Source organism: Salmo trutta, chromosome 23 (assembly GCF_901001165.1).
Source record: "Salmo trutta chromosome 23, fSalTru1.1, whole genome shotgun sequence".
Classification (NCBI taxonomy): Eukaryota; Metazoa; Chordata; class Actinopteri; order Salmoniformes; family Salmonidae; genus Salmo; species Salmo trutta.
Window position 1 is genome coordinate 36,749,733 of NC_042979.1, and position 24,106 is coordinate 36,773,838.

Genomic DNA, 24,106 nt, shown 5'->3' on the forward strand with positions numbered 1-24,106 from the left:
CTGAAACATATATCACTCATTGGCCTATCCCTCTGTTCTGGCAAAGATCTACTATTCACAGGGATTCTCTCTGAATCCCTCACCCTCCACTACCTTCTTCACTTCCTCTGCATACAACATCTTCTGCACTACAATGACCCTGGCCACCTAAACCTGCCTCTCTCGCTCCTCACAACAACTTCTACCCCTTCCATTTCACCTACAGAACTCAAGCTGGTGTCCGGCCCACTCTGTTTGAACTTGATAGCAATCTTCCTCGACATACCCTCTCCCTTGTCATTGCTATCTTCAACAGATACAAACCCATCCTCTGCCTCCCTCAGTCTTTTCAACATCCTCTCTCTTTCCCTCCAATCGTCCTCCCTTGACCAGTATAGACAGTTAATGTGCATCCATAGTATATAGTGAGCAGTACTGTGCATAATGTAGCAGATGCAGGAATGCCCTCATGCAGGAACACCCCGAAATGTGGGCTGCAGTTGCACACTATTGACAGAAAGACACATCAACCTCAGATAAAGCATCCGAGACAGCAAAACAGCGCTCCTCTGTGTAGGCCATGTATCTGATGCCGTCTGGTCAAAAAGCATATAGCATGTCATACAGCCACAGTTGTAGAGCGGTCAGACTTTCTGGATGTTTAGTTCAGTCCTATGTGTTCTCTGGCCAATCCCCATTGACAGAAAATAAATATCTGCTGTGGGAAACCGTGTAGACAGTGTTAGTGTTCATGTATAGTGCAGTATAGACAGTGGTAATGTGCGTCCATAGTATAGAGTAGTGAACAGTACTGTCCATAATGTAGCATAGAGCCCATGTCGTATGTCCAGAGTGTTCCCAGAGTGGTATACCAAGAAGCAAGCTAGATCTACTCAGGGTCTTTTAAATCTAGCCAGCTTCAGTTAGCTTCACATTCCAGCTCAGGCTTCATCCGTACTACGATGGTGGATTTTGCTCGTCCACCTGCCGCAAAAGGCTGTCACATGCTTCCCAGTCGAAACAGTTTTAGCTTATACATTTTGTGAAGTTTTTGTTCATTTTGGTGTTTGGTAGGTTTTTTTCAGCTGTTTGCGTACACCAATTTTTGTGTTGAGGCAAGTCGAAGTTTGGTAGTCAAAGTCTACACCCCTTCATCAGTGATTGGTTCACAGTAGGGGTGGGAACTATGGACGGGATTCTTCAATGAAGTGTTTGCTATCATTCACTTGAGAATTACTGCACTAAACTGATGTGTAATTGCGCGACTAAGACCTCTTCTGCAAAAACTTTAAAAATTCTATACAGATTTTTTGATGTATCTATTTTGAGCAAGTGTTTCTGGCTATATTGTTACTACGGTGGCTCAAGAGAGACAAACAGTAATATTGCCTCTTTCTCCTAGTTTTTCAAGCCAAGGTCTTTAGGAAGTGTGAGCACAGAAGTTTGCATCGCCTAGCCGAGTTCTGCTAGGAGCAAACTGAACCTATGTATGGGGACGTCTTTACTCTAGAATAGTTATTGCAAATTTTATGTAAAATAGTCCAAATTAGAGCCATCTTATGGGCAAAAGTGCCATATTTTATTATCTATTGTTAACGTCTTTGATATGCTTATCAATGCACAAGCCCCTTCCTACCCCACTCCTATCGATCTGATTTCATTGGTCCTCGCAAATCAGACACTTCATTCAGGATATATGAGAAAGCTCCGAGTTAGCCTACCCCAGAGAAGGTTCGTTTTAGAGGATTTGTTGCCTTGGAAATGTACACTGAACAGAAATATACACACATGTAAAGTGTTGGTCCCATGTTTCATGAGCTGAAATAAAAAATCTCAAAAATATTCCATATGCAAAAAAAGCTTATTTCTCTCATTTTGTGCACAAATTTGTTTACATCGCTGTTAGTGAGCGTTTCTCCTTTGCCAAGGTAATCCATCCACCTGACAGGTGTGGCATATCAAGAAGATGATTAAATAGCATGATCATTACACAGGTGCACCTTGTGCTGGGGACAATACAAATCCCCTAAAATGCGCAGTTGTGTCACAATACAATGCCACAGATGCCTCAAGTTTTGAGGGAGTGTGCAATTGGCATGCTGACTGCAGGAATGTCCACCAGAGCTGTTGCTAGATAATTGAATGTTAATTTTTCAACCATAAGGTTCCTCAAACATCATTTTAGAGAATTTGTAGCCACGCTGGGAGGGAGGCTGACAAGTATTTGCATATAATAATGCCTTTTTGTGGGGACAAACTCATTCTGATTGGCTGGGCCTGGCTGCAAGTGGGTGCGCCCTCCAAGGCCCACCCAATGGCTGTGCCCCTGTACAGTCATGTGAAATCCATAGATTAGGGACTAATGAATTCATTTCAATTGACCTCCTTATATGGACTGTAACTCAGTAAATTCTTTGAAGTTGCATTTATATTGGCCTTCCGAGTGGCGAAGCGGTCTGAAGCACTGCATCTCAGTGCAAGAGGCGTCACTACAGTCCCTGGTTTGAATCCAGGCTGTATCACATTCGGCCGTGATTGGGAGTCCTATAGGGTGACGCACAATTGTAAAAAAACCTGTAATGTTGCAATTATACATTCATGCAGGAGGAAATACAATGATTGCACTAGTGCATATGCGTGAAAGTGGTCTGCACACAGCACATTATCCCCGGAGATGCCAAACTCGGGCAAAGTGTCCCCCATATGACGTCACAGTGATGTCATAATGAGTGGGGGAAAAAACACCTGCATCAGAGACAGTGCAAAGGTTTTCATACTCTGCCACATCCTGAAGGGTTACCTTGTTGTACAATGTCTACCATTTACAACTGGAATCTACCTTGAAATTACAACACATACAGTATTTATTATGAATACATTTCTTTCTTGTTGTCCCATGATTTTCACTTAGCAAAAGGAGTTAATGTCAACTACAAACTGATTGTGAGGACGAACAAAGGTACTTTTTACATAGTCCTATATGCATCCCAAATCAACCCTATAAAGTACATTATCAACCATGGTCAAAAGTAGTACACTATGTAGGGAATAGGGTCCCATCAGAAGACAAACACTCATGATGCATCATGGACAGTAGCTGTGAAGTGATAAACATAGTAAAAACCACACTGTAGCAATGTGTATCAGCTTACTAGTACTAAATATACTGTATTTCAAACATAGAAGTGGATTAATTGGATAATAGGCCTATGTGGCTCTGGTGATTTGTTGTCTGTCAGGGTGGGTGTGGTCTCCCATGGCACCACATTACATCACAATCGTGATGTCATAAATAATTGTATTCTGATATGATGACAGCCTAAATGTTTTGCCATTTACGGCAACACTTACAAGTTCAATTCAGGGTCAAAATCATTGCTATATTTTGGATGGTTATTTTTTAACTGATTGATTGGTGGTAAGTAGTTGTGACCACTTCTGATTTAGTGTAAAAAGGCCTACTTTGTGACACAATTTAATTTAGATGATTTAAATAATATAATAATATTTTTAAGCCATATTGTACCTTTTTCAGGATTACTGTAATTGAAGGAACTATGGGAAAGTTCTCCTTCCAAAGGCTCATCATAAGAATGGTTAGAATCTCTTTTCTCTCACCACCTTCATAGTCAAAACTCCAGTGATTTAAAATCATCACTTTGACATACAGGCCTATGAGCTTTTCTAAGATTGAAAATAACAATAACCTCATTACTGACTGCATGTTTGTCATCATTTTCATTTCTAGCCATGGGCAAATCGGACTGCACAGGACAATTTCTGCACAGGAACTACTGAACTCCACAGGCCCAGAACACACCAGCCTCACAACTCCTCACAACTCCCCAGCCTTAATGTAAGTCCCATCTGCAGGCTACATCTACGACCCACTAAAGTGGTCCAGACTAATCATGTATGGACAATCAGTGTAAACGTTGTACTAACTACGGCTTGATCTAGTGTCAACATTATACCTTATTGATATTCTATATCAATGAAATACAATGGAAGGTACATAATAATCCAATGAGTAAAATAAAATATACCATGTTCTATTCTCAATATCCCTACTGCCCCAAAGGTGTGTAGGCAGGGCAAGGAGGACACCGATTCAACCCAGAAGAAGAGGAAAAAGAAGAGGCTAAATGAGAAGGGAACCCAGGTTGAACTAGGCATGCGGGAGGATATCCGTGACCTTGACCTCGCCCATTGGAGATTGGCTAGAGAGACATGGAGAACTGAGCGAGGAAACATGAGGGAGATTAAGGCGCTGTATGGAGAAATATTTAGGCTGCACCAACTCTTGGAGGAGGTAACAAGAGCAGTTTTCTTCAATCAGACTTTCATAACAGTAGATATACTGTAGTTGTTTTAGATGTTCCCAATCCTGATACACAGAAATGAGATCTAAATAGATAGAATAGTGAAATAAGAAGGCAAGAAAAAAACTGCACATTGGAAGTATTCTGAGGAAGGTCTGCAATCTGCACTGGTAGTATTCTGAGGAAGGTCTGCATTCTGCACTGGTAGTATTCTCAGGAAGCTCTGAATTCTGCACTGGTAGTATTATTAAGAAGGTCTGCATTCTGCACTGGTAGTATTCTTAAGACGGTCTGCATTCTGCACTGATAGTGTTCTGAGGAACGTCTGCGTTTTGCACTGGTTGTATTCTTAAGAAGGTCTGCATTCTGCACTGGTAGTACAGTGATGGAAAAAAGTATTTGATCCCCTGCTGATTTTGTTCGTTTGCCCACTGATAAAGAAATGATCAGTCTATACTTTTAATGGTAGGTTTATTTGAACAGTGAGAGACAGAATAACAACAAAAAAATCCAGAAAATCGCATGTCAAAAATGTTATAAATTGATTTGCAGGTTAATGAGGGAAATAAGTATTTGACCCCTCTGCAAAACATGACTTTGTACTTGGTGGCAAAACCCTTGTTGGCAATCACAGAGGTCAAACGTTTCTTGTAGTTGGCCACCAGGTTTGCACACATCTCAGGAGGGATTATGTCCCACTCCTCTTTGCAGATCTTCTCCAAGTCATTAAGGTTTCGAGGCTGACGTTTGGCAACTCGAACCTTCAGCTCCCTCCACAGATTTTCTATGGGATTCAGGTCTGGAGACTGGCTAGGCCTCTCCAGGACCTTAATGTGCTTCTTCTTGAGCCACTCCTTTGTTGCCTTGACCGTGTGTTTTGGGTCATTGTCATGCTGGAATACCCATCCACGACCCATTTTCAATGCCCTGGCTGAGGGAAGGAGGTTCTCACCCAAGATTTGACGGTACATGGCCCCGTCCATCGTCCCTTTGATGCGGTGAAGTTGTCCTGTCCCCTTAGCAGAAAAACACCCCCAAAGCATAATGTTTCCACCTCCATGTTTGACGGTGGGGATGGTGTTCTTGGGGTCATAGGCAGCATTCCTCCTCCTCCAAACACAGCGAGTTGAGTTGATGCCAAAGAGCTCCATTTTGGTCTCATCTGACCACAACACTTTCACCCAGTTGTCCTCTGAATCATTCAGATGTTCATTGGCAAACTTCAGACGGGCATGTATATGTGCTTTCATGAGCAGGGGGACCTTGCGGGCGCTGCAGGATTTCAGTCCTTCATGGCGTAGTGTGTTACCAATTGTTTTCTTGGTGACTTTGGTCCCAGCTGCCTTGAGATCATTGACAAGATCCTCCTGTGTAGTTCTGGGCTGATTCCTCACCGTTCTCATGATCATTGCAACTCCACGAGGTGAGATCTTGCATGGAGCCCCAGGCCGAGGGAGATTAGGAGCACTCCCTTTAAGAGTGTGCTCCTAATCTCAGCTCGTTACCTGTATAAAAGACACCTGGGAGCCAGAAATTTTTCTGATTGAGAGGGGGTCAAATACTTATTTCCCTCATTAAAATGCAAATCAATTTATAACATTTTTGACATGCGTTTTTCTGGATTTTTTTATTGTTATTCTGTCTCTCACTGTTCAAATAAACCTACCATTAAAATTATAGAATGATCATTTCTTTGTCAGTGGGCAAATGTACAAAATCAGCAGGGGATCAAATACTTTTTTTTCCCTCACTGTATTCTCAGGAAGGTCTGAATTCTGCCCTGGTAGTATTATTAAGAAGGTCTGCATTCTGCACTGATAGTTTTCTGAGGAAGGTCTGCATTTTGCACTGGTAGTATTCTTAAGAAGGCCTAGAATCTGCACTGGTAGTATTTTGAGGAAGGTCTGCATTCTGCACTGGTAGTATTATGAGTTCTGTCGGCATTATGCTCTGGTAGTATTTTGAGGAAGGTCTGTATTCTGAACTGATAGTATTCTGAGGAAGGCCTGCGTTCTGCACTGGTAGTATTCTTAAGAAGGTCTGCATTCTGCAATGATAGTATTCTTTGGAAGGTCTGCATTCTTAGAGTAAAGTTGAAAAAGAATGGAGGAATTTCTGAATTGGAATGATTCCAAAAGTGTGGACCTTCCCATTTTCCTAATAGGCTAATATACAGTAATAAAATGTGTTTTCTCTATGATATTTATTACCCATACACATGTAATTGTTTTAAGATAGTAATAACAATCACCATCAAGCTATTAAGTAATAAAAATGTGTCTGTCATCATACAGATTGGGGTGGATAAAGGGGTGATCAAGCAGCGCTCCACCTCCTCCATTCTTTGTCCCGTCTCCCCGACACTGCCAGCTTTCCCCTGGTACAACCTCCACAGGTACCTCGCTAACAGCCATTCGGAGCCAGACCAGCATGCTGCCAGCACCCAGAAGGACCCATCTAAGAAACATTCAATCTTTCCCCCTCTGGACACACAGAGCTGCACCTCCCCTGAAAGATGGCCTCATTCAACTTCCAAGACGTCACACCCACACGCTTCACACCGATTTGCTGTCCCATCCCACCCCCTGGTTTCCGGCCCTCCTGCCCGGATGAGACAGACCCATCCGCATGTCCACCCCAGGTCCCCATTGACTGGCCAGGCAAAGGTCAAGGATGAGGTCAAGAGGCCAGAGATTGCATCGTCTGAGGAATTGTCTGAGGAAGTTCAACGGAGAGGTGCAGAAATTGCGAATATGTATAAAGCACAGCTGATTGAGAGGATGGCCCAAAAGAGAAAGGAAGAGATTCTGAAGAAAAGGGTAAACAACGATGACAAGAACGATGACACTGAGGCCTCCTGCTCCTCTGCAGTAGAACAATCCAATACCCCTGCCACAGCCCCCGAGCGCCCAGCCAGCCCAGACGCCACGCCAGTGGCCGCCCGAGAGGACACTCAGGGGGACACCCAGCAGGACCTGGTAGAGGTTGTGAATGTGCTCAAGAGGCAATCATCTGATCTATACCTGCCTGACGACGTATGTGAGGAGTCACTCACATGGAAATCCATTTACGAGGAGCTGTGCCCGCTCGCTCACAGGGTGAACACAGAAGCTGACTACATCAAGACGCTCCGCGTCATCACTGAGAAGGCTGTGACTCCCTCGTGCTCGTCTGAGGATGATGTGTCTCAGAGTGTGAGTGAGGACACAAGTCAGGAGGGGAGTAGTGAAAGTGAGGAGAGCATGAGTGGACAACAGAAGAGATGTCTACACAGAGATCCTTATGGTGAGAGGGACAGGAAGGAGATTGATAGTGGTAAAATGGAAGGGAGATATGCAACCGCCAATGCAATGTCTATGATGGCGAGCCGAGGGAAAGAAGAACTTAATGCCATGAGCTACGCAGACAGGATCAAATATTTCAAGGACGAGGCTAAGAGAAATGAAGAGATGATGAAGATCGAAAGGAGGAAGGAAAAAGCCAGGGACGAAGAGCTCAAGAAGTGGGAAAAGAGACAGAAGAAATTGAATGAGGAGGAAAGGAAAAGGACAGAAAATATGGAAAAAAACAAGTTAGCGGAGCAGAGGAAAAGGGAGAAGGCAGAGATGAAACTAAAGATCGAACATGAGAAAAAGAGACGAGAGCAAGAGAAAAAGAGAGAGAAAAAAGAAAGAAAAAAGCAGGAGATGCAACAGAAGGCCCGTGAAAAAGAAGAGAAAAAGAGGGCAGAGGAAGAGAAAAAGATGGAGAAAAAGAGGGAAGAGAAGTTGAAAAAGATTGAGAAACAGAGGATGGAGGAGGAGAGGAACAGGGAAAAGGAGAGAATGAAGGTGTTGGAGATGCAGCAAAAGGCACGAGAGAAAGAAGAGAAGAGGAGGAAAGAGGAACAGAAAAGAAGATTGAAGATACAGCAGGAACAAGAGAAGGAGGAACAGAAACGGCAGACAAGGATACGAGACGAGGATAAGAAGAGAGCAGAGCTTCAAAAAATAAAAGATCACGAGGCCAGGTTCAAGATGGAGATGGAGAAACTGTATGAGAGAGAAGAGAGGAATGCACAGATTGAAAGAGAAAAGAGGCATGCGCTGTGTCAGAAAAAAGGGCAGACACAGAGAGCAAAACAGGTGGTGGTAAACGAGGTCACATCGTCTACATCTGACGCCTCTGTGCGAAGGGAAGAGAGGGAGCAGCGTCCAGAGACCGCTCTGCGAAGAACAAGGAAGAAGCAGAAGAAATTGGCGGACGAGTCAATGACAACTTTTGAGTAGATGATAAAAGAAAGGGAGCAGACAAAAGAAGAAATGTACAAGTCAATGCTCCTAGATATGTTAATATATGTAAATAAACAAAAACAAATTCGATTGTTTAAAGAGAAAAAACCAAAAACAAAACGAGAAAATGAGCAAAAGCAGGAAAAAACTATAAGGAAGCCAGGCATGAGGGTGAAGAGGAGAAAACATGAGAGAGGAGGAAGGGAGACCAGAGTGGTTTATCAGGAGGGAAGTAGGATATATAGAATAGTTCTGAGGACAGAATCGGTAGGACCATGGGATAAAAGATAAATGAGATCAGCAGTAAAGGAGAGCTGAGTGGATCAAAACAAAGTTATGGAAAACACAAGGGGGAGGCAAGATAAACAGAGACCCAGAGAAAAGAGGTGAAAACATTTTATAGGAGTAATAGAGAGGAGATGGAACTAGAATTCCAATGTACGAATGGCCAAAATAACTAAGGATGAGCAGAAAAGGAGAAGACCAAGAGCACAGGAAAAAGAGCCAACAGACATGTCAAAAAGAAATGAAGTCTGCCTCTTCTACTTCTCTTTTAAAGTTGCTTTGGTTTCCTTTTGTCCTCTTTCTAAGCCTGTTCAAGTCTGAGATAGATGAGAAGAGCAGCCAAAGAAACAGATCTGTTGAAGCATCAATTGGAAAGGATGGGAGGGTTGGAGAAGGAGCACAGCTCCATGACTACATTAGGTAAGTGTTTACTATCAAAGCCTGTTCTCAGTAGACAACTGTATTAGTGTTGATAGAAGTTCATTTATGGAATGTCTTTCAACTCAAACACTACAATTCCTGATCTCATGTGATTATTCACCTCATGTGAGCGGGCTTTCGGATGTTTTTTTCTTGAAACAGATTGTGGCATATGAGGTCACTTTATCTGTTGAAGCATCAATAGGAAAGGATCAAAGGGAGGGAGGCAGGAAGAGGAAAACACAGAAGAGCAGATGAGGTAAATGCTTGGGCTTGTGATGAGAGGATAGGGTCTCCAGAACTGGGGTTCATGATAGAAAATGCTCAGACAAATGTATTACTGTGAATCCCATTTGTTCAATGACTATTTGATGAATTCCTGACGGGATAATTGTTTTACAGGAGCACTCTATGTTCTGCTTCCATGTGGATTGACAGCATTGCTTTCATGAGCTGCTGGAGGACACCATGGATGAAGAGGGAGAGGGTCTATGATAGGCAGTTTGCCATGGCCATAAATGGGCTTTTGGGTGTTAATTCTTCCTGCTTTATATCATACAACTTTACAATAAAAATGAATTGCAAGCATCAGCCTTTTCTGTTTGAGTGTGATCAGTGCAGTAGTAGTAAGATTGGTGTAAACCCAAGGAATATTCTGGCCTTCTAGGCAGAGTTCCTCTGTCCAGTGTCTGTGTTCTTTTGCCAAGTGTCTGTGTTCTTTTGCCAATCTTAATCTTTTTATTGGCCAGTCAGATATGGCTTTTTCTTTGCAACTCTGCCTAGAATGCCAGCATCACCTATTCACTGTTGACGTTTGGACTGGTAATTTAAGGGGAATTATTTAATGAAGCTGCCAGTTGAGGCATCTATTTCTCAAACTAGACACTCTAATGTACTCTTGCTCAGTTGTGCACCGGGGCCTCCCACTCTTTCTATTCTGGTTATTGCCGGTTTGCACTGTTCTGTGGAGGAGTAGTACACAGCGTTGTACGAGATTTTCAGTTTCTTGGCAATTTCTCGCACGGAATAGCCTTCATTTCTCAGAACAAGAATAGGCTGACGAGTTTCAGAATAAAGTTATTTGTTTCTGGCCATTTTGAGACTGTAATCGAATCCACAAATGCTGATGCTCCAGATACCCAACTAGTCTAAAGGCCAGTTTTATTGCTTCTTTAATCAGAACAGTTTTCAGCTGTGCTAACGTAATTGCAAAAGGGTTTTCTGATGATCAATTTGCCTTTTAAAATGACACATTTGCATTAGCTAACAATGTGCCATTGGAACGCAGAAAGTATGGTTGCTGATAATGGGCCTCTGTACAACTATGTACAGTTGAAGTCAGAAGTTTACGTACACTTAGGTTGGAGTCATTAAAACTCGTTTTTCAACCACTCCACAAATTTCTTGTTAACAAACTATAGTTTTGACAAGTCGGTTAGGACACCTACTGTGTGCATGACACAAGTAATTTCTCCAACAATTGTTTACAAACGGATTATTTCACTTATAATTCACTGTATCACAATTCCAGTGGGTCAGAAGTTAACATACACTAAGTTGACTGTGCCTTTAATAAACAGCTTGTAAAATTCCAGAAAATTATGTCATGGCTTTAGAAGCTTCTGATAGGCTAATTGACATCATTTTATTCAATTGGAGGTGTACCTGTAGATATACACTGCTCCAAAAATAAAGGGAACACTTAAACAACACAATGTAACTCCAAGTCAATCACACTTCTGTGAAATCAAACTGTCCACTTAGGATACAACACTGATTGACAATAAATTGCACATGCTGTTGTGCAAATGGAATAAACAGGTGGAAATTATAGGCAATTAGCAAGACGCCCCCAATAAAGGAGTGGTTCTGCAGGTGGTGACCACAGACCACTTCTCAGTTCCCATGCTTCCTGGCTGATGTTTTTGGTCACTTTTGAATGCTGGCGGTGCTTTCACTCTAGTGGTAGCATGAGACGGAGTCTACAACCCACACAAGTGGCTCAGGTAGTGCAGCTCATCCAGGATGGCACATCAATGCGAGCTGTGGCAAGAAGGTTTGCTGTGTCTGTCAGAGTAGTGTCCAGAGCATGGAGGCGCTACCAGGAGACAGGCCAGTACATCAGGAGACGTGGAGGAGGCCGTAGGAGGTCAACAACCCAGCAGCAGGACCGCTACCTCCGCCTTTGTGCAAGGAGGAGCACTGCCAGAGCCCTGCAAAATGACCTCCAGCAGGCCACAAATGTGCATGTGTCTGCTCAAATGGTCAGAAACAGACTCCATGAGGGTGGTAATGAGGGCCAGACGTCCACAGGTGGGGGTTGTGCTTACAGCCCAACACCGTGCAGGACGTTTGGCATTTGCCAGAGAACACCAAGATTGGCAAATTCGCCACTGGTGCCCTGTGCTCTTCACAGATGAAAGCAGGTTCACACTGAACACGTGACAGACGTGACAGAGTCTGGAGACACCGTGGAGAACATCCATACTTTTAAAGAAATGTCTTCTGCTCTGATGAAACAAATATAAAACTGTTTGGCCATAATGACCAGCATTATGTTTGGAGGAAAAAGGGGGAGGCTTGCAAGCCAAAGAACACCATCCCAACCGTGATATACGGGGGTTGCAGCATCATGTTGTGGGGGTGCTTTGCTGCAGGAGGGACTGGTGAACTTCACAAAATAGATGGCATCATGAGTGAGGAAAGTCATGTGGATATATCGAAGCAACATCAAGACAGTCAGGAAGTTAAAGCTTGGTCGCAAATGGGTCTTCCAAATGGACAACGACTCCAAGCATACTTCCAAAGTTGTGGCAAAATGGCTGAAGGACAACAAAGTCAAGGTATTGGAGTGGCCATCACAAAGCCCTGACTTCAATCCTATAGAGAATTTGTGGGCAGAACTGAAAAAGCATGTGAGAGCAAGTAGGCCTACAAACCTGACTCAGTTACAACAGTTCTGTCAGGAGGAATAGGTCATTTTATTTATTTCCAAGACAAGTGCAGTGGTATAGGCCTAATTCAAGGCAGCAAGAGCACACAGGAGCAATTAAACTACTGCCAGACACGTATAATCCATCAGAAAGCTTTAAGGGACTTGTTCAACTTATTCATTGTTGAGAAGTTAAAATGTCAGTGCCATGTGTTGGAATCTTCAGTCGACAGCAGCGGTGTTGAAATCTTCTTCGATGGTGTCATAAATGCTAAACTGTGCATTGTTATTCTGTGAAAGACAGGACATGAACATGGTTAGAATACAGTGCGATAATGACTGCATTTACAAAGGCAGCCCAACTCTGATATTTTTCCTGTCTGTGTGTGCATGTCTTTACCACATTGATAGAGTTTGTTAAGGCGTGTTATGTCCAGGGGGCTCAGGTGATTTCTCTGTCCAATCTGGACTCCCCTCTTCTTGGAGTGAATAGTGGGGTTACGGTTTGATGAGAAGTAGTATCTGCCAGGAGAAACCCAACAATGGGGGATTAGAGGACTTGCTACTTTAACACAAGGACTGCGTCACAATGCCACCCTAATCCCAATATAGTGCACATAGTTTGACCAGAGCCCAGGTAAACAATAGTGACCTAAATAGGGAACCATTTGGTACACACAGGGAAATGTTACTGGAGCTGGATACTGTACAGTCGTGGCCAAAAGCTGAGAGAATGACACAAATATTAATTTCTACAAAGTTTGCTGCTTCAGTGTCTTTAGATATTTGTCAGATGTTACTATGGAACACGGAAGTATAATTACAAGCATTTCATAAGTGTCAAAGGCTTTTATTAACAATTACATTCAAGTTGATGCAAAGAGTCAATATTTGCAGTGTTGACCCTTTTTCAAGACCTCTGCAATCCACCCTGGCATGCTGTCAATGAAATCTGGGCAACATCCTGACTGATGGCAGCCCATTCTTGCATAATCAATGCTTGGAGTTTGTCAGAATTTGTGGGGTTTTGTTTGTCCACCCGCCTCTTGAGGATTGACCACAAGTTGTCAATGGGATTAGGGTCTGGGGAGTTTCCTCAACATGGACCCAAATTAGCGATATTTTGTTCCCCGAGCCACTTAGTTATCACTTTTGCCTTATGGCAAGGTGCTCCATCATGCTGGAAAATGCATTGTTCATCACCAAACAGTTCCTGGATGGTTGGTACCATTCTTTATTCATGGCTGTGTTCTTAGGTAAAATTGTGAGTGAGCCCACTACCGTGGCTAAGAAGCAACCCCACACGTGAATGGTCTCAGGATGCTTTACTGTTGGCATGACACAGGACTGATGGTAGCGCTCACCTTGTCTTCTCCGGATGCCCCAAACAATCGGAAAGGGGATTGATCAGAGAAAATGACTTTACCCCAGTCCTCAGCAGTCCAATCCCTGTACCTTTTGCAGAATATCAGTCTGTCCCTGATGTTTTTCCTGGAGAGAAGTGGCTTCTTTGCTGCCCTTCTTGACACCAGGCCATTCTCCAAAAGTCTTCGCCTCAATGTGCATGCAGATGCACTCACACCTGCCTGCTGCCATTCCTGTACTGGTGGTGCCCCGATCCCGCAGCTGAAGCAACTTTAGGAGACAGTCCTGGCGCTTGCTGGGCTTCAGGGCACCCAAGAAAGTCTTCTTCACAACAATTGAACCGCTCTCCTTGAAGTTCTTGATGATGCGATAAATGGTTGATTTAGGTGCAATCTTACTGGCAGCAATATCCTTGCCTGCGAAGCCCTTTTTGTGCAAAGCAATGATGACGGCACGTGTTTCCTTGCAGGTAACAATGGTTGACAGAGGATGAACAATGATTCCAAGCACCACCCTCCTTTTGAAGCTTCCAGTCTGTTATTCGAACTCAATCAGCATGACAGAGTGATCTCCAGCCTTGTCCTCATCAACACTCACACCTGTGTTAACGAGAGAATCACTGACATGAGTGGCAGGGCTGATATGCAGCTGAAATGTTTTGGGGGGATTCAGTTCATTTTCATGGCAAAGAGGGACTTTGCAATTAATTGCAATTCATCTGATCACTCTTTATAACATTCTGGAGTATATGCACATTGCCATCATACAAACTGAGGCAGCAGACTGAAAATGTATATTTGTTTCCTCAACTTTTGCCCACGACCGTACACAGTCACAAAACTAATATTTACTTATTGCTATCAGTTTAAAAACAAGGTGAGTAAAATTAGGACTTTAGTGGGAATAAGGAGGAGAGGAGTATGACTGACGTTCCGTAGTGCATTATGGAGTCGTAGTCATAGGGCAGGTCCTGAGTGTCTCCTTTCTTCACCTTAAAATTATTTTCTTTTCCTGGAAGTTAAAAAGAGTTACAAGAAGCAGATGTGACTGGTGGACACTGCTGGGTGTGAATGTGATATAGGGGAATGAAAATGGAAATGTAGACGAGTTGAGATGGAAACCATTAAGTTGAACCTCTAGCAGGAGGAAACTCTACAGGATTCAAGGCATGAATATTTCATCTTACCTAATGAAACCCATTGCGGGTGGTAATGTAACAAAACTGCCTTCAAAACAAGCTTACATGTTATCCCAGGATACCCATTACGGGTGGCAACTGTAAAAGGTATATTTTACACCAGGATACCCATTACGGGTGGTAACTGTAGATGACAACGTAGTGTTATTCGCGTCAGGCAAATTTAGCGAACAAGGTTGCTGCGTTCACGCCAGGGAAAATTCACAGGAGTAAACTAATTCAGTTCAATTCTACATCATTGGAAATGAGCCTGAAATACATAGTATTGGTCTCAAACTGAAGAACACTGATGGTTACTGGTGTAAGATTCTCTCTGGTGTTTACAGAACTGGTGCTGTGAGATTAGGATATCAGGATTCAAGGTAGCTATGATATTAGGCTATCAGGACCTGCTTAGACAAAGCAATTTCAACAGTAGAGAAAAGGGTTGCAATGTATGGGGAAATTAATGGCTGCACTATTTCCGTTATAATAAGTACATGATAAATGGAATGTTAAGGCATAAATGTATGAAAGACTATTCTTATTTTAAACTTAAGTGGTTCTGTCCTTGTGGTATGTAGTGTTTCATGTTGTGTGGACCCCAGGAAGAGTAACTGCTGCTTAGGCAGTACTTAATAAAATACTAAATGTCAATAGTTATTCTATACGGTCTTCACTCCAGACCACAAAAAGCTGAATCAGGTATGTTAGTGCTGGGCTGCTACTAAAGCCTGCACACTGCAGCTCTTCATGGGACAAATTGACCAGCCCTGCCCCTGATCCACATGCACTGCCCGTGAGGTGGTTTAGTATGTTGTGTTGGTGTGAGTTACCTGGGACCACGTTGTCCCACTGTATGGTGACGTATTGGTCACGGTCTGGCCGTGTGTGCTCGTGGTGCAGGCCCAGGGCATGCATCAGCTCATGACACAGGTTCCCCACGTTACAGGCTCTACCGAAGTACACAGACTGGGCCCCGCCCTGGAAACCTACATACGACGCACAGCTAGAGTTAAGTGAAGAGAGATAAAGGGGAGAGAAGCGGGAGGAGAGAAATGGAGGAGAAAGAGGGGATATGACAGGAAGAGAGGAAAAATAAAGGATTGAACACAGGAAAAGGAAGGAGAGGTTGTGAGTTAACTGTAAACTGCTGGGAAGGAGAGAATGTGTTAATGTGCCCACTTTGGACTCACCCTGTCCCAGAGATGAACTCTATGTAGTTCATCTCATTGGTGTATTCGTGGAAGCGGATACACGTCTGGTCTGAAATAAGCTTGAACGCTGCTAGTATAGTTTCCTTTCTGTCCACTGTGTGGATCAGAGACAATCTACCATTAGACGGTGCATATCATTCTCACTGTATTAGAAAACATCTAGTGTTACAGTGTTCATCTCTCCTACTGTATTCGACACTCACCCAGATAATCGTTGATCTTGTAGGGGATAGAAGTGACGCCTTCATTCTCAGGCCAAAGTGACTTCACAGCTAATCGGTCTTCCTGTAGGACAAACACCTAGTCTTAAATCCAGCTGTCGCTAGAGAGTATAGGCCTCAGATGAATTCAATTGTTATTTCCGCGTTTCCCCTATGAATGTTTTTAAGTTCTAAAATGGTCAAACTATTTCAGTATTAACTTCAATGACTAAAACCAGACTAAGTATGTAGATAAAAAAAAGAATGGAGCAATATACAGTGTACTTTCCATGACAGACTGACCAGGTGAATGCTATGATCCTTAGAGGTCACCTGTTCAATCAGTGTATATGAAGAGACCGGTTAAAGGAGGATTGTTAAGCCTTGCGACATGGATCATGTCTATATGCCAGTCAGAGGGTGAATGGGCAGGACAAAATATTGAAGTACCTTTGATCAGGGTATGGTAGGTACCAGACTCACCAGTTTGAGTGTGTCAAGAACTGCAACGTTGCTGTGTATTTCACACTCAGTTTCCCGTGTGTGAAGAATGGTCCACCACCCAAAGGACATCCAGCCAATGGCAGTCCAGTGGTCGAAAATGGGTGACACGAATTGTGCAGAGCAACAGACGGGCTACAGTTATAGTCAATTGACAGTCCAGTAAAACATTTGTTCCCAAAGACCCCAAAAATGCTCAGCTCGTAGAACCTTGACACAAATGGGGTATGGCAGAGTTCCACTTCTTTCAGCTAAAAACTTGTTGCAGTGGACTAAGGAAACACTGGACACAGGAGAATTGGAAAAACGTCTGGTATGATAAAAGCCGTTTTTTTGCAATTTCACGCTGATGGGAGGACTAGGGTATGAAGAAAACCACATGCATCCATCATGCCGTTTGTCAACATTGCAGGCTGGTGAGTGGCAGTGGTATGCTGTGGGGTGCCTTTTCATGGCACACGTTGGGCCCCATGATAAAAGTTGAGCAACGTTTGAATGTCTTAACATAATTGAAAATCAGGTGCATCCCTTCATGGCAGCAGTGCTTGCCTACGGAGCCGTGAGGGGAACGGCACCTCCGTACCTTCAGGCTCTGATCAGTCCCTACACCCAAAGAAGGGCACTGCGTTCATCCACCTCTGGCCTGCTCGCCTCCCTACCTCTGCGGAAGCACAGCTCCCGCTCAGCCCAGTCCAAACTGTTCACTGCTCTGGCACCCCAATGGTGGAACAAGCTCCCTCACGACGCCAGGACAGCGGAGTCAATCACCACCTTCCGGAGACACCTGAAACCCCACCTCTTTAAGGAATACCTGGGATAGGATAAAGTAATCCTTCTAACCCTCCTCCCCCCCCTAAAAAAGATAGCTGTACTATTGTGAGGTGATAGCACCAATTTGTAAGTCGCTCTGGATAAGAGCGTCTGCTAAATGACGTAAATGTAATGTAAATGCAGTGTATCCATCTGTGAATTGATTTTTTCAGCAGGATAATGCCCCATGCCACAAGGCTAGGATTGTCCAGGAATGGTTCCACGAAAATTAGTGAATTCAGCATAGTGCAGTGGCCTGACCAGTCACCAGATTGCAATCCAATTAAGTATCTGTGGGATGAGATGGAACGAGCCATTTCGGATTAGAGATCCACTACCAGCCAACTGGGCACAATGGTGGGAAGCATTGAGGAAATCATGGGGCCAGCATTCCTGTGGAATGCTTGACACCTTGTAGAGTCCATGCCCTGACGAATTGAGGCTTTTCTGAGGGCAAAGGGGGGTGCAACTTAATGTTAGGTGTTCCGAATGTTTTGTAGACATATGTATGTGTATATATATATAGTGTTTCCTACTTACAAAGCATGTAGAGGTCTGTAATTTTTATCATAGGTACACTTCAACTGTGAGAGACGGAATCTAAAACAAAAATCCAGAAAAAAATCATACAATGTGATTAAGTAATTAATTTGCATTTTATTGCATAACATAAGTATTTGATACATCAGAAAAGCAGAACTTAATATTTGGTACAGAAACCTTTGTTTGCAATTACAGAGATCATACGTTTCCTGTAGTTCTTGACCAGGTTTGCACACACTGCAGCAGGGATTTTGGCCCACTCCTCCATACAGACCTTCTCCAGATCCTTCAGGTTTCGGGGCTGTCGCTGGGCAATACGGACTTTCAGCTCCCTCCAAAGATTTTCTATTGGGTTCAGGTCTGGAGACTGGCTAGGCCACTCCAGGACCTTGAGATGCTTCTTACGGAGCCACTCCTTAGTTGCCATGGCTGTGTGTTCCGGGTCAATGTCATGCTGGAAGACCCAGCCACGACCCATCTTCAATGCTCTTTCTGAGGGAAGGAGGTTGTTGGCCAAGATCTCACGATACATGGCCCCATTCATCTTCCCCTCAATACGGTGTAGTCATCCTGTCCCCTTTGCAGAAAAGCATTCCCAAAGAATGATGTTTCCACCTCCATGCTTCACGGTTGGGATGGTGTTGTTGGGGTTGTACTCTTCCTCCTTCTTCCTCCAAACACGGCGAGTGGAGTTTAGACCAAAAAGCTCTATTTTTGTCTCATCAGACCACATGACCTTCTCCCATTCCTCCTCTGGATCATCCAGATGATCATTGGCAAACTTCAGACGGGCCTGGACATGTGCTGGCTTGAGCAGGGGACCTTGCATGCGCTGCAGGATTTTAATCCATGACATCGTAGTGTGTTACTAATGGTTTTCTTTGAGACTGTGGTCCCAGCTCTCTTCAGGTCATTGACCAGGTCCTGCTGTGTAGTTCTGGGCTGATCCCTCACCTTCCTCATGATCATTGATGCCCCACGAGGTGAGATCTTGCATGGAGCCCCAGACCGAGGGTGATTGACCGTCATCTTGAACTTCTTCCATTTTCTAATAATTGCGCCAACAGTTGTTGCCTTCTCACCAAGCTGCTTGCCTATTGTCCTGTAGCCCATCCTAGCCTTGTGCAGGTCTACAATTTTATCCCTGAGGTCCTTACACAGCTCTCTGGTCTTGGCCATTGTGGAGAGGTTGGAGTCTGTTTGAGTGTGTGGACAGTTGTCTTTTATACAGGTAAAGAGTTCAAACAGGTGCAGTTAATACAGGTAATGAGTGGAGAACAGGAGGGCTTCTTAAAGAAAAACTAACAGGTCTGTGAGAGCCGGAATTCTTACTGGTTGGTAGGTGATCAAATACTTATGTCATGCAATAAAATGCAAATTAATTACTTAAAAATCATACAATGTGATTCTGGATTTTTGTTTTAGGTTCCGTCTCTCACAGTTGAAGTGTACCTATGATAAAAATTACAGACCTGTACATGCTTTGTAAGTAGGGAAACCTGCAAAATCGGCAGTGTATCAAATACTTGTTCTCCCCACTGTATATATATTTTAAGATATTTTAGAAGAAAAAAAATCACCTAAATAAATAAACTAAAACTGTGCAATTGGCAACGCCCACTACGATTTAAATTGAGATTGTCGTCACTGGCCGACACACAATAAATCTATTATTTGCATGACTCACTGTGCAATAGTGAGTAACATGAATTTTGAATGACTACCTCATCTCTGTAACCCACACATACAGATAATTGTAAGGTCTCGAACAAGCAGTGAATTTCAAACATATTTAACTACAACGACCTATTGGTTTTCAAATAACTTGCATAAGGCACCTATTGGTAGATGGGTAAAAAAGTAGACATTGAATATCCCTTCGAGCATGGTGAAGTTAATAAATACACTTTGGATGGTGTTTCAATACACCCAGTCCATACAAAGATACAGGTGTCTTTCCTAAGTCAGTTGCCAGAGAAGAAGGAAACCGCTCAGGGATTTAAGATCCTAGAGGAAATCCTGGTTTAGTCTGCTCTACCTTTTTTTTAAATTTTAGTCATTTAGCAGACGCCCTTATCCAGAGCGACTTACAGTAGTGAATACATACAACAAACAAAAAAATGCATGAAATTGTATGTTATGTACTGGCCCCCCGTGGGAATCGAACCCACAACCCTGGCGTTGCACACACCATGCTGGCGTTGCAAACACCTTGCTCTACCAACTAAGCCACAGGGAAGACTAGCAGACACTGGGAACATAATTCACCTTTCTGCAGGACAAGAACCTAAAACACAAGTGCAAATCTGCACTGGAGTTGCTTAGCAAGAAGACAATGTTCCCGAGTGGCCAAGTTACAGTTCTGACAAATCTACGGCAAGACCTGAAAATGGTTGTTTAGTAATGATCAACAACCAATTTGACAGCTGCGCCTTGGTCCTCCTTTCAAATCCACGATGGATACTGTGACAAAGACAGAATGTTGAATAAAACGACATTGAAACTTACTCTACTGGTGGTCCGTGGTGTTGATCCTTCAGATGGTCAAAACATCCACAGGAAAGTACTGTTAACAACTTTTTAGAGTGGCGGTACTGAAGTTGAAATTTCTATCACCTGGCACTTCAGTATGCATGCATTGTATATTTTTCCTGTGGATATTTTGGCTCAAATTTCAACCATCTGAAGGACCAACACCATGGACAACCGGTAGAGCAAGTTCAAATGTAATTCTGTTCAACAATCTGGCTTGAATGATTTTGCAGTCATTAGCTTCAGGCTGTGTATACCAGAAGGTGGTATCAATCTGATTCATCAGCCTAAAAAAAGATGCAGTAACAGGACAGAAAGCAGGGATAATAGACTCACCGAAACCAGAATGTCTCCCTCCACGATAGCAAGGTCGAACTGTAAGTCCTCTGTAACAGAGAGAGAGGGTCTGAAACAACCACACTGACACAACATGTACTAGTTACAAGTCACTACCTCCAGTGCCATTAAAGTCCAGACCTCGCAGTAGAGGTCCAGGATTGTGCGCTTCATCTAATGAATGCGTTACCTTCTCTGGTTTCAGGCATTTTAACCCAATCATTTTGTCTGTGGCATGGTCCCATTGAGGCAGTAGAACCTAAAGGCAATTGTTAACATTAAACACATTTTGCAATATTTTATTTTTGATAGATAAGCCATGAACTTGAAGAAAACCAATGGAATTGTTTCTTTAGGCCCATCACGCCAAGAGATTGACTTGAGAATCACAGTAGAGGCCTACCTGTGACAGTGAAAGTCACATTTGTAGAATTGTTGATGGGGTTTGTAGAATTGTCCACTGAAATACAGAAAGAAAATATAAAGAGGAACAGAACAACAGTTTTGCAGTGGGGCTGGCCTACATGAACTAAAAATGGTAAACAGGCCTAGTTTTCAGCCTGTAACCTTAAGAAATGAGCGGTCCCCAATGCAGGCCTGCTTACCTGTGGCAGGGAAAGTAGAATTTGAAGTAGTAGCATTTGTCAAATTGGTGATGGGAACACTGCCCACTGAAATACACAAGGGTAACATAATACATGTTACATAATAACATGGTGAACCAATTGGCGTCTACAGTGCAACTGGCCTGGCCTAACTCAAATGGAAAACACTCAAAAGTAGGATGTCACGAAAACAAAATGACTGGTCCTACCTTGGACAAACCAGATGAGAATCAGAAACCAAACCATGTTGAAACAACGATTGTCCCCCAAGATTTGGGGGGGGGAAAAAACAACCAGAAAAACAGCACAAACAAATTTCTTCAATAGCTCTCCTTCCAGTCAAATAGTGGGTAGGGCAGCAATCACAAAAGAACAGGTGCCTCCTCCTTCTTCTTCTTCTTCTTCTTCTTCGGTGAGGTTTAAAGATGGTTGGCATCCAATACGTTGCATTATCGCCCTCTACTGAACTATCGTATGAATCCATTACCTTTGTGATACAAAATGGGAAAAGGGGAAACGTGAAAATGTAAATATATATATATATTTAATGACTCTACTAACTAACTCTACACTCATTAAAACCCATCACCTTATTCCACTACTTTAACCCTATCTTAACCTACCCCGGGCCAACGACTCGAGAGGACGAGACACTACCACTCAACACACCCTGTAACTCTTCTGAATCGAATCTCGTACCCCCAAGTACTTCTCTGCAGCTGCCACCACAACATCTATTTTCTATGACTTACGTGTCATCTCTGCGGTACAGCAGATAACAATTGCTATGAATGCTAAGCCAACCTCACTGAAACATATATCACTCATTGGCCTATCCCTCTGTTCTGGCAAAGATCTACTATTGACAGGGATTCTCTCTGAATCCCTCACCCTCCACTACCTTCTTCACTTCCTCTGCATACAACATCTTCTGCACTACAATGACCCTGGCCACCTAAACCTGCCTCTCTCGCACCAGACACCTCCACTTAGGGTTACCTTCACCGACTCAACGGCACCCACCATCTTTTCCACCCAACTTGAAACCGACCATGGATCAGACAAAAGGCCTGGTTCCACCTTCTTCAAAAATCTTACTCCCACTGAACCAATCGTATCTTTATCATAACCATGCCCATCAATGGAAGAATTGGGCTCCAAGCTCCTCACAACAACTTCTACCCCTTCCACTCTGTTTGAACTTGATAGCAATCTTCCTCGACATACCCTCTCCCTTGTCATTGCTATCTTCAACAGATACAAACCCATCCTCTGCCTCCCTCAGTCTTTTCAACCTCCTCTCTCTTTCCCTCCAATCCTCCTCCCTTGACCAGTATAGACAGTGTTAATGTGCATCCATAGTATATAGTGAGCAGTACTGTGCATAATGTAGCAGATGCAGGAATGCCCTCATGCAGGAACACCCCGAAATGTGGGCTGCAGTTGCACACTATTGACAGAAAGACACATCAACCTCAGATAAAGCATCCGAGACAGCAAAACAGCGCTCCTCTGTCTTAGTATGTGTAGGCCATGTATCTGATGCCGTCTGGTCAAAAAGCATATAGCATGTCATACAGCCACAGTTGTAGAGCGGTCAGACTTTCTGGATGTTTAGTTCAGTCCTATGTGTTCTCTGGCCAATCTCTGATATCTTGTCGTGGATCTTGGCTATGATGGTGGGCTCCCCATTGACAGAAAATAAATATCTGCTGTGGGAAACCGTGTAGACAGTGTTAGTGTTCATGTATAGTGCAGTATAGACAGTGGTAATGTGCGTCCATAGTATAGAGTAGTGAACAGTACTGTCCATAATGTAGCATAGAGCCCATGTCGTATGTCCAGAGTGTTCCCAGAGTGGTATACCAAGAAGCAAGCTAGATCTACTCAGGGTCTTTTACATCTAGCCAGCTTCAGCTAGCTTCACATTCCAGCTCAGGCTTCATCCGTACTACGATGGTGGATTTTGCTCGTCCACCTGCCGCAAAAGGCTGTCACATGCTTCCCAGTCGAAACAGTTTAAGCTTATACATTTTGTGAAGTTTTGTTCATTTTGGTGTTTGGTAGGTTTTTTTCAGCTGTTTGCGTACACCAATTTTTGTGTTGAGGCAAGTCGAAGTTTGGTAGTCAAAGTCTACACCCCTTCATCAGTGATTGGTTCACAGTAGGGGTGGGAACTATGGACGGGATTCTTTAATGAAGTGTTTGCTATCATTCACTTGAGAATTACTGCACTAAACTGATGTGTAATTGCGCGACTAAGACCTTCTCTGCAAAAACTTTAAAAATTCTATACAGATTTCTTGATGTATCTATTTTGAGCAAGTGTTTCTGGCTATATTGTTACTACGGTGGCTCAAGAGAGACAAACAGTAATATTGCCTCTTTCTCCTAGTTTTTCAAGCCAAGGTCTTTAGGAAGTGTGAGCACAGAAGTTTGCATCGCCTAGCCGAGTTCTGCTAGGAGCAAACTGAACCTATGTATGGGGACGTCTTTACTCTAGAATAGTTATTGCAAATTTTATCAGGCTATGGTGTAAAATAGTCCAAATTAGAGCCATCTTATGGGCAAAAGTGCCATATTTTATTATCTATTGTTAACGTCTTTGATA

At 43.3% G+C, this 24,106-nt stretch overlaps 1 protein-coding gene and 2 long non-coding RNA genes across 4 annotated transcripts in view; 1 reads left to right on the forward strand and 2 right to left on the reverse strand.

Moving 5' to 3' along the window:
- The first annotated feature begins 9,290 nt into the window (after positions 1 to 9,290).
- LOC115159948 (uncharacterized) lies at positions 9,291 to 9,868 on the forward strand. Its single transcript, XR_003868975.1, has 2 exons — positions 9,291 to 9,536; positions 9,680 to 9,868. It is a non-coding gene; the product is annotated as an uncharacterized LOC115159948 (long non-coding RNA).
- A 2,374-nt stretch (positions 9,869 to 12,242) lies between these two features.
- LOC115159943 (low choriolytic enzyme-like) overlaps positions 12,243 to 24,106 on the reverse strand; it is a 113,503-nt gene continuing 101,639 nt past the window's right edge. The window contains exons 1-8 of one of the 2 annotated variants that reach the window (XM_029710090.1): positions 21,081 to 21,140; positions 20,891 to 20,940; positions 16,172 to 16,253; positions 15,948 to 16,062; positions 15,588 to 15,760; positions 14,504 to 14,585; positions 12,610 to 12,731; positions 12,250 to 12,500 (exon numbers count right to left, since the gene is read on the reverse strand). In XM_029710090.1, the coding sequence (XP_029565950.1) occupies positions 12,496 to 12,500; positions 12,610 to 12,731; positions 14,504 to 14,585; positions 15,588 to 15,760; positions 15,948 to 16,062; positions 16,172 to 16,253; positions 20,891 to 20,940; positions 21,081 to 21,135 (684 nt within the window). In that variant the 5' untranslated portion in view covers positions 21,136 to 21,140 and the 3' untranslated portion in view covers positions 12,250 to 12,495. Of the gene's footprint in view, positions 12,501 to 12,609; positions 12,732 to 14,503; positions 14,586 to 15,587; positions 15,761 to 15,947; positions 16,063 to 16,171; positions 16,254 to 20,890; positions 20,941 to 21,080; positions 21,141 to 24,106 lie in introns of those variants that run through there. The other variant, XM_029710089.1, reaches the window with a different exon arrangement.
- On the reverse strand, positions 21,300 to 21,836 carry LOC115159944 (uncharacterized). The gene is made up of 3 exons (XR_003868972.1): positions 21,705 to 21,836; positions 21,496 to 21,561; positions 21,300 to 21,350 (listed from the first exon to the last, which is right to left on the reverse strand). It is a non-coding gene; the product is annotated as an uncharacterized LOC115159944 (long non-coding RNA).